Source organism: Giraffa tippelskirchi, chromosome 8 (assembly GCF_054371585.1).
Source record: "Giraffa tippelskirchi isolate mGirTip1 chromosome 8, T2T-mGirTip1v1.2.pri, whole genome shotgun sequence".
Lineage (NCBI taxonomy): Eukaryota > Metazoa > Chordata > Mammalia > Artiodactyla > Giraffidae > Giraffa > Giraffa tippelskirchi.
In genome coordinates this window covers 141,839,776-141,853,008 of record NC_137282.1, presented here as the reverse complement: position 1 = coordinate 141,853,008, position 13,233 = coordinate 141,839,776, and the positions used below count along the sequence as shown (strand labels likewise).

General features: G+C 49.3%; 1 protein-coding gene across 1 annotated transcript; it reads right to left on the bottom strand.

The window, feature by feature from the left end:
* Nucleotides 1–8,200: 8,200 nt before the first annotated feature.
* On the bottom strand, nucleotides 8,201–11,604 carry PRRT1 (proline rich transmembrane protein 1). Its single transcript, XM_081522403.1, has 4 exons — nucleotides 11,443–11,604; nucleotides 10,005–10,540; nucleotides 9,469–9,654; nucleotides 8,201–9,288 (listed from the first exon to the last, which is right to left on the bottom strand). Exons 1-4 carry the CDS (start codon nucleotides 11,459–11,461, stop codon nucleotides 9,112–9,114), a joined length of 918 nt encoding a protein of 305 aa, XP_081378529.1. The 5' UTR covers nucleotides 11,462–11,604; the 3' UTR covers nucleotides 8,201–9,111.
* Between the last annotated feature and the right edge of the window lie 1,629 nt (nucleotides 11,605–13,233).

The window sequence follows — 13,233 nt, the reverse complement described above, 5'->3', positions numbered from 1 at the left end:
CAGCAAGAATGTTTAAAGGAGGCAAAAACTGTAAAAACAGAAACAAAGTTAGAGAGCACAAGTGGGAGAGCACACAGAGGGAAGCAGTCTGTTTATTTAAGACTGAAGCAAGGCAGAAATACATACTCAAAGAGGAAGGCAGGGGTCCTGAGTGAGGAGCATGCAGGACAGAGGTGAATTAATTACTTATACAGGATAGTCCTTCTGTCTCTTTGTTTACATTTGGCCAATTATCTTGTCTCTTTCCTCACACCTGACTGGTCCTTGGACACTTATCAAGATGCATGTACAGCTTTTTGCTACGATAACTCCCACCACAGAGGTCTGTGGGTACATTTCCACACTTATTATGGGACGGGGCCTCCTCCCTTTTTGACCCCCAAGAAGCCTTCCTGCACATGTGCAGACAGGAAAGTCTTTCTTGACCTCAAGAGTGGGCACCTTATCTCTTTAGCAGAGCTCACCTTTTGCCACCAGTTTTGTCCTCGGAGTGTCTGGGTGAGAACAAAGCTTGAGTTTTACTCCACTTGACAGACACTAGCCCAGGAACCCATCATGAGCCTACCTCATTACCAGGCAAAAGAAGTAACAATAGCAAAGAATAAATCAATCATAAAGACTTTCAGTTCTGTTTCAATGATATGAATTAGCCAGAAGCACTTTCTTGAGCTGCTTTGCGGAATTCAACACCCCTCACAAGTGCTCAACAACTAGATCAACTAGTACCTGAAGGATGCTGATGCTTCTGACCCTCATGACTTCAGTCAACTAAAGCTTGAACTCTGTTGACCTTTGCCCCAATTCTATACTGAATTCTCCTCTGTTCAAGCCCCTTCAAGAATATGAATAATAGGGCTCCCCTGGTGCCTCAGTGGTAAAGAATCTGCCTGCCAATGTCAGAAACACAAGTTTGATCCCTGATCTGGGAAGATCCCACATGCTTCAGAGCAAGTAAGCCATGTGCCACAATTACCGAGCCTGTGCTCTGGAGCCCAGGAGCTGCAACTACTGAAGTCCGTGTGCCCTAGAGCCTGTGCTCCGCAACGAGGGAAACCACTGCAATGAGAAGCCCATGCATTGTAACTAGAGAGTAGCTGCCACTTGCCACAACTAAAGAAAAGCCCACGCAGCAATGAAGATCCAGTGCAGCCAAAAATAAATTAAGAAATAAAATTATTTATTTTTAAAAAGAAAAGAATAAGCATACTATGCCTAAGTCCCTTCATGAGTATGCATGTACCCTTATCTGAAAACTTCCTCAGTTTTACTGTTCAAGAAGACACAACTTTGGGAAAGATCCCCAGTGTTCTCCTTATCTGCTATAATTAGTAAATCCTTCCTCCTACCAGTCCTTGGCTTGGTTGTGGCTTTTGGATCAACACCCACCAAGAGATGAACCCAGTTTTGGGGTAACAATTCTTTTATCTATTCAGTAATCTTTACTGAGTACTCAGGATTAGTCAGTGAGCCATGGAGATAAATACAGAACTTCCCATCCAACAGGGGTAAACAATTATAGTTGACAAAAGCTCCAAGTGAAAGGCAAAAAGTGACAAGTGGCAGGGAAGTTATTTCCAACTGGAGGTGATCTGAAAAAGACTTCAAAGGGTTGAGCCTTGGAAAGTGTTAGTTGTGTACAACTCCTTGCGACTGCATGGACTGTAGCCCACTAGGCTCCTCTGCCCATGGAATTCACCGGGCAAGAATACTGGAGTGGATTGCCATTCCCTTCACCATAGAATCTTTCTGACCCGGGGATCGAACCCAGGTCTCCTGCACTACAGGCAAATTCTTTACCATCCAAGCTACCAGGGAAGATGGCCATAATTTTAACATGCAGAGATTGATTTACTGCAGGTGGAGGAAGCCGCACAAGATGGGAGATAAAAGGAAAGGAAAGCTGCTTTACATCCCTGTTATTCATCTCCAGCTTGTCAATTTCAGCATCTCTTTATACTGTCACCAGTCATCAAGCTGACTGGAAGTTTTTACACCCCTCACATTCCCCTGCATTTCATACTCATCACATGGAACCATATGCTGCATTTATTCTCTGTCATTTATCATCAGAATAAGAGACAAAAATTCTAGTTTTCCAAAGGCTAAATAAATTTTCCCTTCTGTTTAGCTTTGGTGGGTTCTGTGGTTTTTTAGTTCTGCTGGGATTTATGTCAAAATAATTCCTCTCTCCTCTCTGCTTCCAAACTATTTGGCTTGTACTTCCCTTATAGGCAGGGTTTTCAGGCAAGATGAGGCAGTGAAGGGCAGCCTTTTCCGTAATAAAATGTTAAATTACGAAAGATGCTGTATACCAATGTGTGACCATGCATTATGACCACAATGCTACCAGATATTGCTGTACATGTCTTTTGTGTATTACCTCATTTCTTCTCACACAATTCCATGAGCTACTTATTCAGTCCCTGACCAGGGATTGAAACTGCATCTCTTGCAGTGGCAGTGAGGAATCTTAACCGCTGAACCATCAGGGAAGTCTAGATGGTGCTGTTTTTAATCAAATGACAAGGGAAAGGCTCCTTGTAAAGATGATATTTGTTCAAAGATATAAATGATGTCAGGGAGCAGGCATGCAGATATCTGAAGGAATAGTATCCAGGGTAAGAAAGACACAAATGCAGAGGCCCTGAGGCAAGAAGGAATTATATTTTTATACTAAATCATAGCAGCTAGAAGAAGAATAATGGGGCCAGTGTGGATCAATCAGAGTAAGCAAGGAAAAGAGTAGGAGGGGATGAAATCAGAGAGGTGGGGAGAAGCCAGGTCAGGTAGTCCAAGGTAAAGGTTTTGTTCTGACTGTGATTGGGAGCCATCAGAGGATTTGAGCAAGGTGAGTGATATTATCTGGCAATTTAAAAGATCACTCTGGTTTCAGCATGAAGAAAGGACTATGTAAGTCAAAAATAAAAGCAGAAAATCCAATTAAAGGGCTAGCCAAGAAACAACAGCAGCACAGGAGCTTATATTAAGGTAGAGGAGAGGGCCAAGGGCACAGGCCTGAGCCCTCTATTATTTAGGAGTTTGAAAGAGTCGATGAAGACTGAGAAGTAGCAAATAAGGAACTAGTGTATACTTGCTTAAGTTGGATCCAGAAAGAGTATTCAAAGTGAAGAAAGCACTTCAAGGAAGAAGTGATCAACTGTGTCAAATGTTGCTAATGGTTCTAGACCAGACTTTCTCAACCCTGGCACATACATATTCTAAAGTAATTAAACACCTTTCAGCTTAAGGACTAAAATCTTCCAGCTATTGTTGAAGCTCCCTATGTATCTCTCTCCAATCAGAATTCTCCTGGCTGGGATGGGTGGATGGGAGAGGGATGAGTGGGAATTTGGGATTAACAGGTACAAACTATTATATATAGAATAGATAAACAAGGTCCTACTGTATAGCATAGGGAACTATATTCAATATTCTATGACAAACCATAATGGAAAAGAATATTAAGAATAATGTGTGTGTGTGTGTGTGTGTGTGTGTGTGTGTGTGTAGGGCTTCCCTGGTAGCTCAGATGGTAAAGAATCCGCCTGCAATGCAGGAGACCTGGGTTTGATCCCTGGGTTGGGAGGAGAGCATGGCAACCCATGCCAGTACTCTTGCCTGGAGAATCCCCATGGACAGAAGAGCCTGGCAGGTCCCAGTCCATGGGGTTGCAAAGAGTCAGACATGACTGAGCACCTAAGCACACATATATATGTAACTAAATCACTTTGCAGCACAGAAGAAATTAACACAACATTGTAAATCAACTACATTTCAATTAAAAAATCAAAAAAACAAAAGAATTCTCCTTTTGTCATGGGCTAACCACTATTCTGAATGTTGTGCTTTTACTACATAGGTTAGTAGCAAAAGAATTTATTTTTCCCTTCTCAAAGATGAGCTATATTATTATAGCATGTTTTATGGTGATGGAATGTTTCAGTAATGAGGAGAAAACTGATTATGTGAGAGAGATAGGGGATCATTTCAAGAGTTCTATTTCTGTGTAGGTGAGAAGGGTGGGATCCTAGTGCCCAAATAGGGTGGGGACTGGGGAACAGGTTCAGCTTCTCTGCAGTAACAAGGGGAAGGCACTGAATTCAACAGAGATGCACGTGGCCTAGTAAATTTGGAGCTGGGATCAGAGGAGGTTCTCTTCTGAGAGTTTCTATTTTCTCACTGAGATAGGAGAGAAGGTCTTCATCTTGTGAAACTGTGATCTGAGATTTGGGCAATGTGGGAAAATGCAGGCTTGCAGGCCACACTGAAGGCTCAAAGGAAGTGAGACTAGTTGGTATGACTGTGCGTTTTCCCCCAGACATTCAGCACTTAGGTGCAGGTATGGTGCAGACAGAGTTGGATTTGGAATCACCTGGGGATGTCTTTAAAAATATTGATGCCTGAGTCCCAAGAGATGGTGATTTAATTGGTTTAGAATGTGACCTGGGCTTTGGGCTTTTTAAATACTCCCCAGATGACTCTAATGTATTGCCAGAGGCAAGAATCATGACTCCAAGGGATGCCTGGAGCTGTGTTTAGAAACCCACTGCTTTATTTATTTTTTTAAAGGCAACTTATACTCAGTTTTTAAAAAATGTATTTATTTTTGGTTGTTTGGGTCTTTGTTGCTGCTTGAGGGATTTCTCTAGTTGCAGTGAGCAGGGCTACCCTTCATTGCAGTGCACAGGCTTCTCATTGAGGTGGCTTCTCTTGTTCCTGAGCACAGGCTCTAAGCACACCGGCTGCAGTAGTTGTAGCATTGTTGCATGCAGGTTCAGTAGTCATGGTGCATGGGCTTTAGTTGCTCTGTGGCATATGGAATCTTCCCAGACCTGGGGTTGAACCCAAGAGATTCCTTCTTGCTGCAGTGAAGGAGTGAATTGATCTGAGCTTTGAAGGATTGGTACATTTTGGCCAAGTGGAGAAGCAGATGTGAAAGGAGGGAAAATATCACGAGCGTAAGCTTAGATGTGGTCTGAAACACATGGCAAGCAGCAAACAATTTGGTTTGTAACAGGCAAATATTAGAGAAAGAGCTCTCAGATTTGAGGACAGCTGGGTAAGTAAAGATCTGGAGGTGGGCATGATGAATAATACAGTTTGGTTCCACAGAAAGCTGGATGATTTCAAATTATGGGAGAGGTCAAAGGCCAGATTAAAATTTTGTGAACAGTTGAGTAAGCAATAGGGAATCTTGAAGGGCTTTTGAGTAGCGTGTTAAGAGTTTATAAAAAGCGTGTTTAGGGAGGATAACCCGACAGCGGTGTCAAGGGAGATCTGGAGTAGGAAGAGGTAGTAGCAAAGAGGGAGACCTATTAGGGGAACTGTTGTAATAATCCTAGATGAGGTCATTTTTCCAGCAAGAAGTGGGGAAAAGTTACAGATTCAAAAGACATCATGATGGCAGAATTGACTGGGCTTAACAGCTCACCATAAGTAAAGGCAGGAAGGAGGTAGAAGAGGCATCAAGTTTTCAAATAAGGAAGGGCACTGGGGAATTGGTGCTGTCTACAGAGGGAGGGGAGCTGGTTTTCAGTGGCATTTTATCTGTTTGGTTTGGAACCAGCCGAGTTTAGAGGATGGGCCGCATTGCTTTCCTGGTAGCTCAAACTGTAAAGAATCCAGCTGTAATGCGGGAGACCTAGGTTCGATCCCTGGGTTGGGAAGGTTCCCTGGAGAAGGAAATGGCAACCCACTCCAGTATTGTTGCCTGGAGAATTCCATGGACAGAGGAGCCTGGCGGGCTACAGTCCTCGGGGTCGCAAAGAGTTGGACTGAGTGACTTTCACACATAGCATTGTCCACGTGTTCCACAGACACCAGAGGAATGCTTACAAATACAGAGTTTGGAGAATGTTCTACTCAACTTGTACTGTTAACAGAATACCATAAACTGGCTATCTTATAAACAGAAGAAGTCAATTTCTCAAGTCCTGGAGGCTGGAAATTGCAAGATCAAGGTGCTGGCAGATTCAGTGTCTAGTGAGAGCTTCTTTTGGTTCACAGAGTACCTTCTCCTAGCTATGTCCTCACATGATGGAATGGTAAGAGAACTCTCTGGGGATCTTTTATTAATTAAAAAAAAATTTTTTTAAAAATCTTTTGACCATGCCACGGGCCATGTGAGATCTTAGTTCCCAGGCCAGGGATCAAACCCATGTCCCCTGCCTTGGAAGTGTGGCGACTTAACCACTGGACCACCAGGGAAGTCCCTCTGGTATCTCTTTTATAAGAGCACTAATTCCATCTATGAGAGCCTACCTTCAAAACCTAATCATCTCCCAAATGCCCCACTGTCACACTGGGGATTAGGGTTCAACAGATGAATTTTGAGGAAACACAAACATTCAGTCTGTAGCAAAGAAGCATTTGGTTACAAATGAGGTCTGAGTTTGGAGTGGATGAGATTTTTCAAGGGAAATTCTCAGAGAAGGAAAAAATTAAGTCCATATATAGATGCTTAAGGCACAGGGGGTAAAAAAAAAAAAAACAGGCGGGGAGACAGGAGGAAGGATAAAGTGAGGTTTGTGTGTAGTTAGAGGGGGAAAAGGTAATATGTCCCTGAACCTGGGAAAGCGGGGAATCCAGGATGAAGGGACAAACATGGAAGTGTTCAGAGAGGCAGTGTACTGTGAAAATACCATGGGTTTCGGCTCCTGGTAACTTTGGGTCATTGAATATTATTTGAAAAAACAATTTCAGTAAAGTTTGCATTGGAAGCATATTCCAAAGGGTTAAGAAGCAGTGGGTATGAAGGAAAGACATTTCTGACAACAATACACTCTATCGAACGGAGGTGGGAGAGGGGAGGGTGGGGCTGGAGGTGGTGAGTAGGTAGTGAGGAAGTGCAAACTGCAAAAGTAAGTTCTTTTTTCACGAAGTCGGGTAAGGAAGGCACAGTAAACCTGAACCGTCCAAAGCAGAACCCACGATCCCATCCTCCTCTCACATCTTCTATCACAGTGCACGGCTTCCCATTTAGATTATATATTTCGTGAGTTTCAGGGTTTACACCTGCTGTCAGAGATGATGTCTCACCAGCATCCTGCATGGGATTCAGGATAGGACCCTGTCCTACAGGCGCACAGCTGAAGATACCAAGTCCACTGCTTGTGCCCGCTCCCCTCCCCAAGAGGTCTCCTGGTTGAGGGTAACTAGCCCAGGTAGATGTGCGAGGCTATTGACTTTCTCCCTGGCATTCTGCTTTAATCAGAATACTTGTGTTCCCTGCCCCATACATATGTTGAAATTCTAATGTGCAATACAACGGTATTAGGAGGTGAGGACTTTGGGACCCACTTAGGTCCTGAGAGTAGCACCCTCACGAATGGGATTAGTACCCTTGTAAAAGGGACCCTACAAGGACTCCCCTGGTGATCCAGTGGTTAAGGCTCCATGCTTCCAAGGCAAGGGGTGTGGTTCGATCGCTGAACAGGGGTGAAACGGGATCCCACAAGTCCCGTGGCCAAATAAAGAAATAAGGAAATAAAGAAATCCCACAGAGCTCCCTAGCCCTTTCTGCCAAGTGAGGATACAGTGAGAGAGGAGACAGGGATTGGCGTACATTAAGAGATCTACAACTCAGAAGAGGGCCTCTACCTGACCGTCCTGGCACCTGATCTCAGACTTCCAGGAAAGTTCTGTTCTTTATAAGCCGCCCAATGACGGTATTTTTGTCACAGCAGCCCGACCCCCGCAGCTCTGTGCTCCCTTTGCCTTGCCTACACTGGTACAACACACCAAGTAGGGCTCTAACTGGAATTGTCTGCCACCCTCCAGCCTGTGAGCAGGAACAGCTGTGGGCAGCTGGGCATTTTTCCCTACCCCATGCCATCCTATCCTTGGCCAACTTTTTCAGAATCCTCTGCCTACTTTCCTCCTGCCTTCCTGGAATTCTGGATTAGATCCCTGGATCTGCTCGTAAATCTGCCTCCAAAGTCTTAGGTCCAGTCTGGTAGGGAATGGAAAAGATGTGCTGGGTGAAGAAATGTCTACTAAGAATGGATCCCCAGGTCTTCACCAATAGGATTCCCAGGGAGGCCTCTCTTTCCATCTTTGTGTTTGTCTCTCTGGTGTGTGGGAATCTGTCTCCACTCACTATTGTCTCTGTCAGTTTTTGTCCGCCCCTCCCCCACGTCCCCAGAAGGGGAGATAAGAAGTGAAAGGCGAAACCAAAGGAGCTGGGTCTTTGCTACTCTTCGGGATTGCAGGTGATAAATCCACTTAATCTATTTAATATTGTCTTTCAGAAATTCACACACACACTCACACACAGATCAGAACAAGGTGAGGACTACTGAGGAACGGGGATTAGGCTGGCTCCCTCCAGATATTGGAAGGTTCGTACCCTCGGTTCTTTCTGCCCGCTTGCCCAGTTGGGATAGGAGGAAGGGAGTATTTACAGAGAACCGGAACGTAATCTTTATCCCAGGGAGAAGGTTCCGAAACCGGTAACCTCCTAAATCTCATTCAAAAAACAAAAAACCAAAAACCAAAAAGTTATAGAGGTCCTGGGATTAGCATGAAAATAGACGGGGATGGAGTGGAGGAGAGACAGAACTGGAAGTGAGGGTGGGGGTTATGGCTAACCTGGGGCTCGGCTCTCACGCAGGGAGAAGGTGTGGAGTGACAAGTATACTGACAACTATCGGGGCGAGGCCTGGCGCCACAAATCCAATCACCGGACTGAATCACCCCGCAGGGAAGAAAAGAAGGCGGAGCCTGCCGACCTGGAGGCGGGGTTTTATCAGAGCCGGGGTGGAACCTATAGAGGAGGCGGGGCTTTAGGGACCAGTTTTCAGGCTGGGGAACCTTGACCGCGGGAGTTCCGTTAGGGGTGCTGTACTTAGAGGGGGTGGGGGGCCTGAAGCGACTGAGGGCCCGGCCGGGAAGTGGCGTCCCTATCATTGTGGGTTTTGGCGAGGTTCCTGAGGAACTGGATTCCAAGAGTGCTCGCAAGGCGAGAGTTTACGGGGAGGCCTAGTTTAGGATGTAACCAAGTCCAGTAGCCCCAGAAGCGGCTGTGCGGGGCGCCCACTGGATCCCGGGCGTGACGGCAAAACGTGCTTGGGACGTCGAGGGGCGCAGGGTGGGGCCGGGCCGTGGACGTCCTTACGGATCCCAGTAGTTCTCGTGGTGCTGCGCTGCAATGATGATGACTACGGTTAGGATAGTACAGAGCACCATGGCTGCAATGCCCACCGCCAGGGAGATAAAGGAGAAGTTCCGGGCCTCGCGTGAAGCGATCTCAGCTGACACCATGTCTCCGCGGGCCAAGGCCGTGCGCACCTGTGGGGGGGGGTGTGAGGGAGAGAAGATCAGAGAGCCGCTACCTCGGCCGCATGCCTCAGCCTCCCTCTAAGATGCTCCCCCAAACGTCCAGCACTCCCTGGGAATAAGAAGAACCTCTTGAGTCCTCCTCTCCGTACTCTGCCTCCGTCCCCTCCCCCAACCTCATCCCCCACACACCTGCACTGCCTTGAAGATGGCAATGATGCCTGTAGGCCAGAAGCAGCAGATGGTGGTCAGCACCGCGATGGGCATGTAGTCGTGGGGCGGGCGCCTTGGCTCCAGCAGGGCCAGCCCTGGGCCCTGGGGTGGCGGGGGGAGCGTGGAGGTTACTCCTGTTCCCCCCGGGGTCGCGCCTGCATAGGGCTGTGGAAGGAAAGAAGGTTGTGGGGAGAGGACGTCTATCACTCTTACCCTCTCTGAGCCCACCAGCTTTCCACGTTTGGCAGAGAAAGAAGGTTGTTTCCCTCTTTTAAACCTCCTCTGGACTTCAAGGCTGTTTCCCCTGCCAGATCTTGATCTTTGACTCCAACAGACCACCCACCCCATTCCCAAATCTTGCTCTAGTCTCTCCTCTCCCTTGCCTCCTGATCGCCGCCTGGTCCCCCGGTTCTGTTCCTGTTTCCCACCAGTCTCCAGTGTGCCTCCAATTCAATGTCCTGTTCCATCCTTCCCCCAACCCCCTCCTTCCAGTCCCCTGTCCGCCCTGTACTCACCGTGCCCATCGGGTAGACTGGCACGTAGGCAGTGCAAGGCTGCAGCTGTAAAGGGTAACCGGGGGCTACGTAGCCCCCCAGCGGAAGCGTGCCTACCGCTCCCGTGTGCGTGGGCACCACGAAGCCCGGGGCCTGGGCAGTATGAGAGGGCGCCGGCGGGGGCGGGGCGGCGGCGGCGGGCGGCGGTGGGGGCAGTGGGCCCTCGAAGCGAGTCTCCTGCAGGTAAGGGTCGGGTGGCATGCGGGGCAAGGTAGCGCAGCCGGGTGGGGGCGCCCCAGCGGCCGGGCCAGGAGGGGCATGGTGTGGGGGCCTTGGCAAGGTGGCGGAGGATGAGGGACCGCGCTGAGCGGCTGCCCCAGAAGCCAGGCCCCCTGCCCCTAAGCGCGGGAGGGTGGCAGTGCCAGACTGGTGGTAGTGGTGGTGATGGTGATGGTGCGAGGAAGGGGCTGTCTGTGGGGGCGGGGCAGGAGGTTCGGCGGGGGGCTGGGGGGCATTGTAAGGTGGTGGAGAGGTGTGAGGGACTGAGTCAGGGAGGCCTGGGGGCGGTAAGCAGAGGAGCCAGTATGGGAAGAGATAACAGACAGATGAGATGAGGGAGAGGGGGAGACACAGAGGGTCAGGGATGGAGAAAGATAATGGGAGAGACAGAGAGGAGATGAGTGAGAAGCCATCTCTCATTCTTGGGGCAGGAGAGAGGTGGTATCTAGGCCAACAGCCCGTCCCCCCCTCCCCCCTTAATCTAGTTTTGAGGTCATAACTCTCTTCTGCTCCTTTCCCTGCTTCAGCAATGGGCACACAGCTTTAACCTGCAGACCCAAACTCCTATCCCTCTTGGCTTATGGCTGCTTTGGGGTTTGCCTATCTGAGCTAGTCCTGCGTGTGCACATGTGTAGACATGCAACACTTGTGTGAACATGTGCTCAGTCCAACAGTTGTATAAACACATGTAGAATAACATGTTCCACTCTGCCATTCCTTTAGTGGGAGGGGGGTCCCCTAGTCTCTCTTGGAATCTCCAAACCTCTTTTAGGGCAGATTAAGAAGGGTCCTCTGGATTTTACTCCCCTAGCAATCCCCATCTGATCATCTCTCCATATTTCCCCGCTGGATGTCTCCATGCGAGCCAGCGTTATCTGTCCATCTGTCACTCCCAATGATGCTATCCATGCAGTACCTGGCTGATGCTAAGCCACTCTTGTACTTCCTTCACCCTCTTAACCTGCCCCCCACCCATGTTGTTGGCGAGGGACCGAGCCTGAGACTGGCCAGAGGAAAGGAAGAGAAGAGAAGGATATAGAAAGAGGAGGGGGCTTGGGGGAAGGGATGTGGAGAGCTGGATAGAAGGGGAATGAAACAGAACCACCCGCTAGGGAGGGGTTAAGGGGGGGGTAGTCTGGAGGCAGTGGAGAGGGCGAGGGGTTTTGTTGTTGTTTTCTACCTGACTTTTCGGACGACATGGCTTGCGCTCTCCCTGGGACAAGATCCGTGCAGCCGGAGTCCGGAGTCGGGGTCCCTGGCTAGCACCGGAGTCTGGGTGCGCAGATTGCGCAGCCGGCAGCAGCGCAGAGATGGAGAGATGAAGACTGTGGCGGCGGGGGGCGGAGGGAAAGCTGAGAGGGGGGAGCTTAAAGGGACCGAGGCGAGGGAGGGGGAACCCTTCGGAGATACCCCCACTTGGTCTCTTTCCGCTTTTGGACTGTGTCTCGCCTCCTCTAACCCCGGCATTCAAGCCCCCAGTTTGGGTTCCTTTGGAGTTGTCATGGAAACTGGGAGGCAAGCAAGACCAGGCAAGGCGGGTGGTACTAAGGGAAGGAAGGAGAGAGAAAGAACCCTCTGGAGTCTTCCCCTTCCAGACTGGCTGTAGTGATTATACTATGGGAGGAAGCGAGCAGGTACTCTGTGGATTCATACCCCAGTTCCCTCTGGATCTTCTTCACCCCAGTCAGGCCTCCCCCCTACACTCAGCCTCCCTCAGAGTCCCTGTACGATCTCGGGATCTTCTCCCAAATCCTTGGCTCTAGTTTCCCTATCTGTACCAGAGATGCCTTTGTGAGAGAGAACCATAAAAACAACAAGAGAGAACCGTGTGCAGTTGAGAGCAGCGATTGAAAAGTTCCCTGGGTTATGATCTCGACCTGCCGCCTTGGCCTGGGAGGAATCCGGAGGTAAAGTGAGAGGCCTCAGTCTATAGCCGTTGGGAGGTAGTAGGGCCTGTGGTGTGTTGGGGGGCGGGGGTAGGACGAAGAGGAAGCTTGGGGGATACATAGTTACCTCTTACCTTCAGTATGTAGGAGCTGAAGCGCGTTGGGAGGAGAGGACGAATCAACTGCTCATTGCCAGCAGCTCAGTTTGGCAGTACATGCTTGGCCCCCCTGCCCCTGCTTTGCTTACTGGGCTTCTTAAGAGTTTCCAGGGCCCGCAGTGTTCAGATCCATTCCTGAAATCCCACCCACCCACCACCCCCGCCAAGACGCAGCGCCATCGCCTGAGTCGACCCGGGGGCCCAGAGGTAATTGCAGTCTTTTTATTTTGCTTATTGCATCTTGGGAGTTTGTACATGGGGAGGGAAGGTGAAAATCAGCAGTCAGCCGAGATTTAACCAGAATTGGGCTATTTGCAAAAGCAGAGCCGAGATACCACCCTCCCCCTTTAGACCAGTGCTTCCCAGCCCCTTCTTGAGGCACTCGTTCCTCGGCGCGGTATCCTTCCCCATCCGACTGCAGGCGGAGGCTACCGAGCTGTAATAGCGGCGCTCGTCAGGGCCAGTCCCAGGCCCCAGAGATCTAGATCACAGCCCCATACCTCTCATTCTGGCTTCTGAGGTGTTCGCGTGAGACCCTAACCCCTTCCGCCACACCATCCTGTACACAATTCGGGGCGCAAGTTGGTTTTATTGGGAGAGACTTAAGACTGTCAAAGACCTGGTGAACATAGAGGAATTCAGATGAACTGCGAAAAAAAAAATTTTTTTTTAATCAACACAAACGTCTTTAAGTGCTCAGTAAAAGCCCTAACACGGGCACCTGGGTATCGGTAGGGATCACAGGGAGGTGGGAGACGCCTGGAGTCAGAAGTCCAGCCCCGGTGGGAAGGTCTGAGTAAGGAGCCGCCCACAAGGAGCTCCAGGTTCAGGGCCGGGGTGTGGGGTCGCTCAGGTACTGAGACTAGTCAGAAACTAGGCGGAGCATGAGTCAGCGCTGCCCAAGGGGCTCTCCGCCCCTTGGGGGGT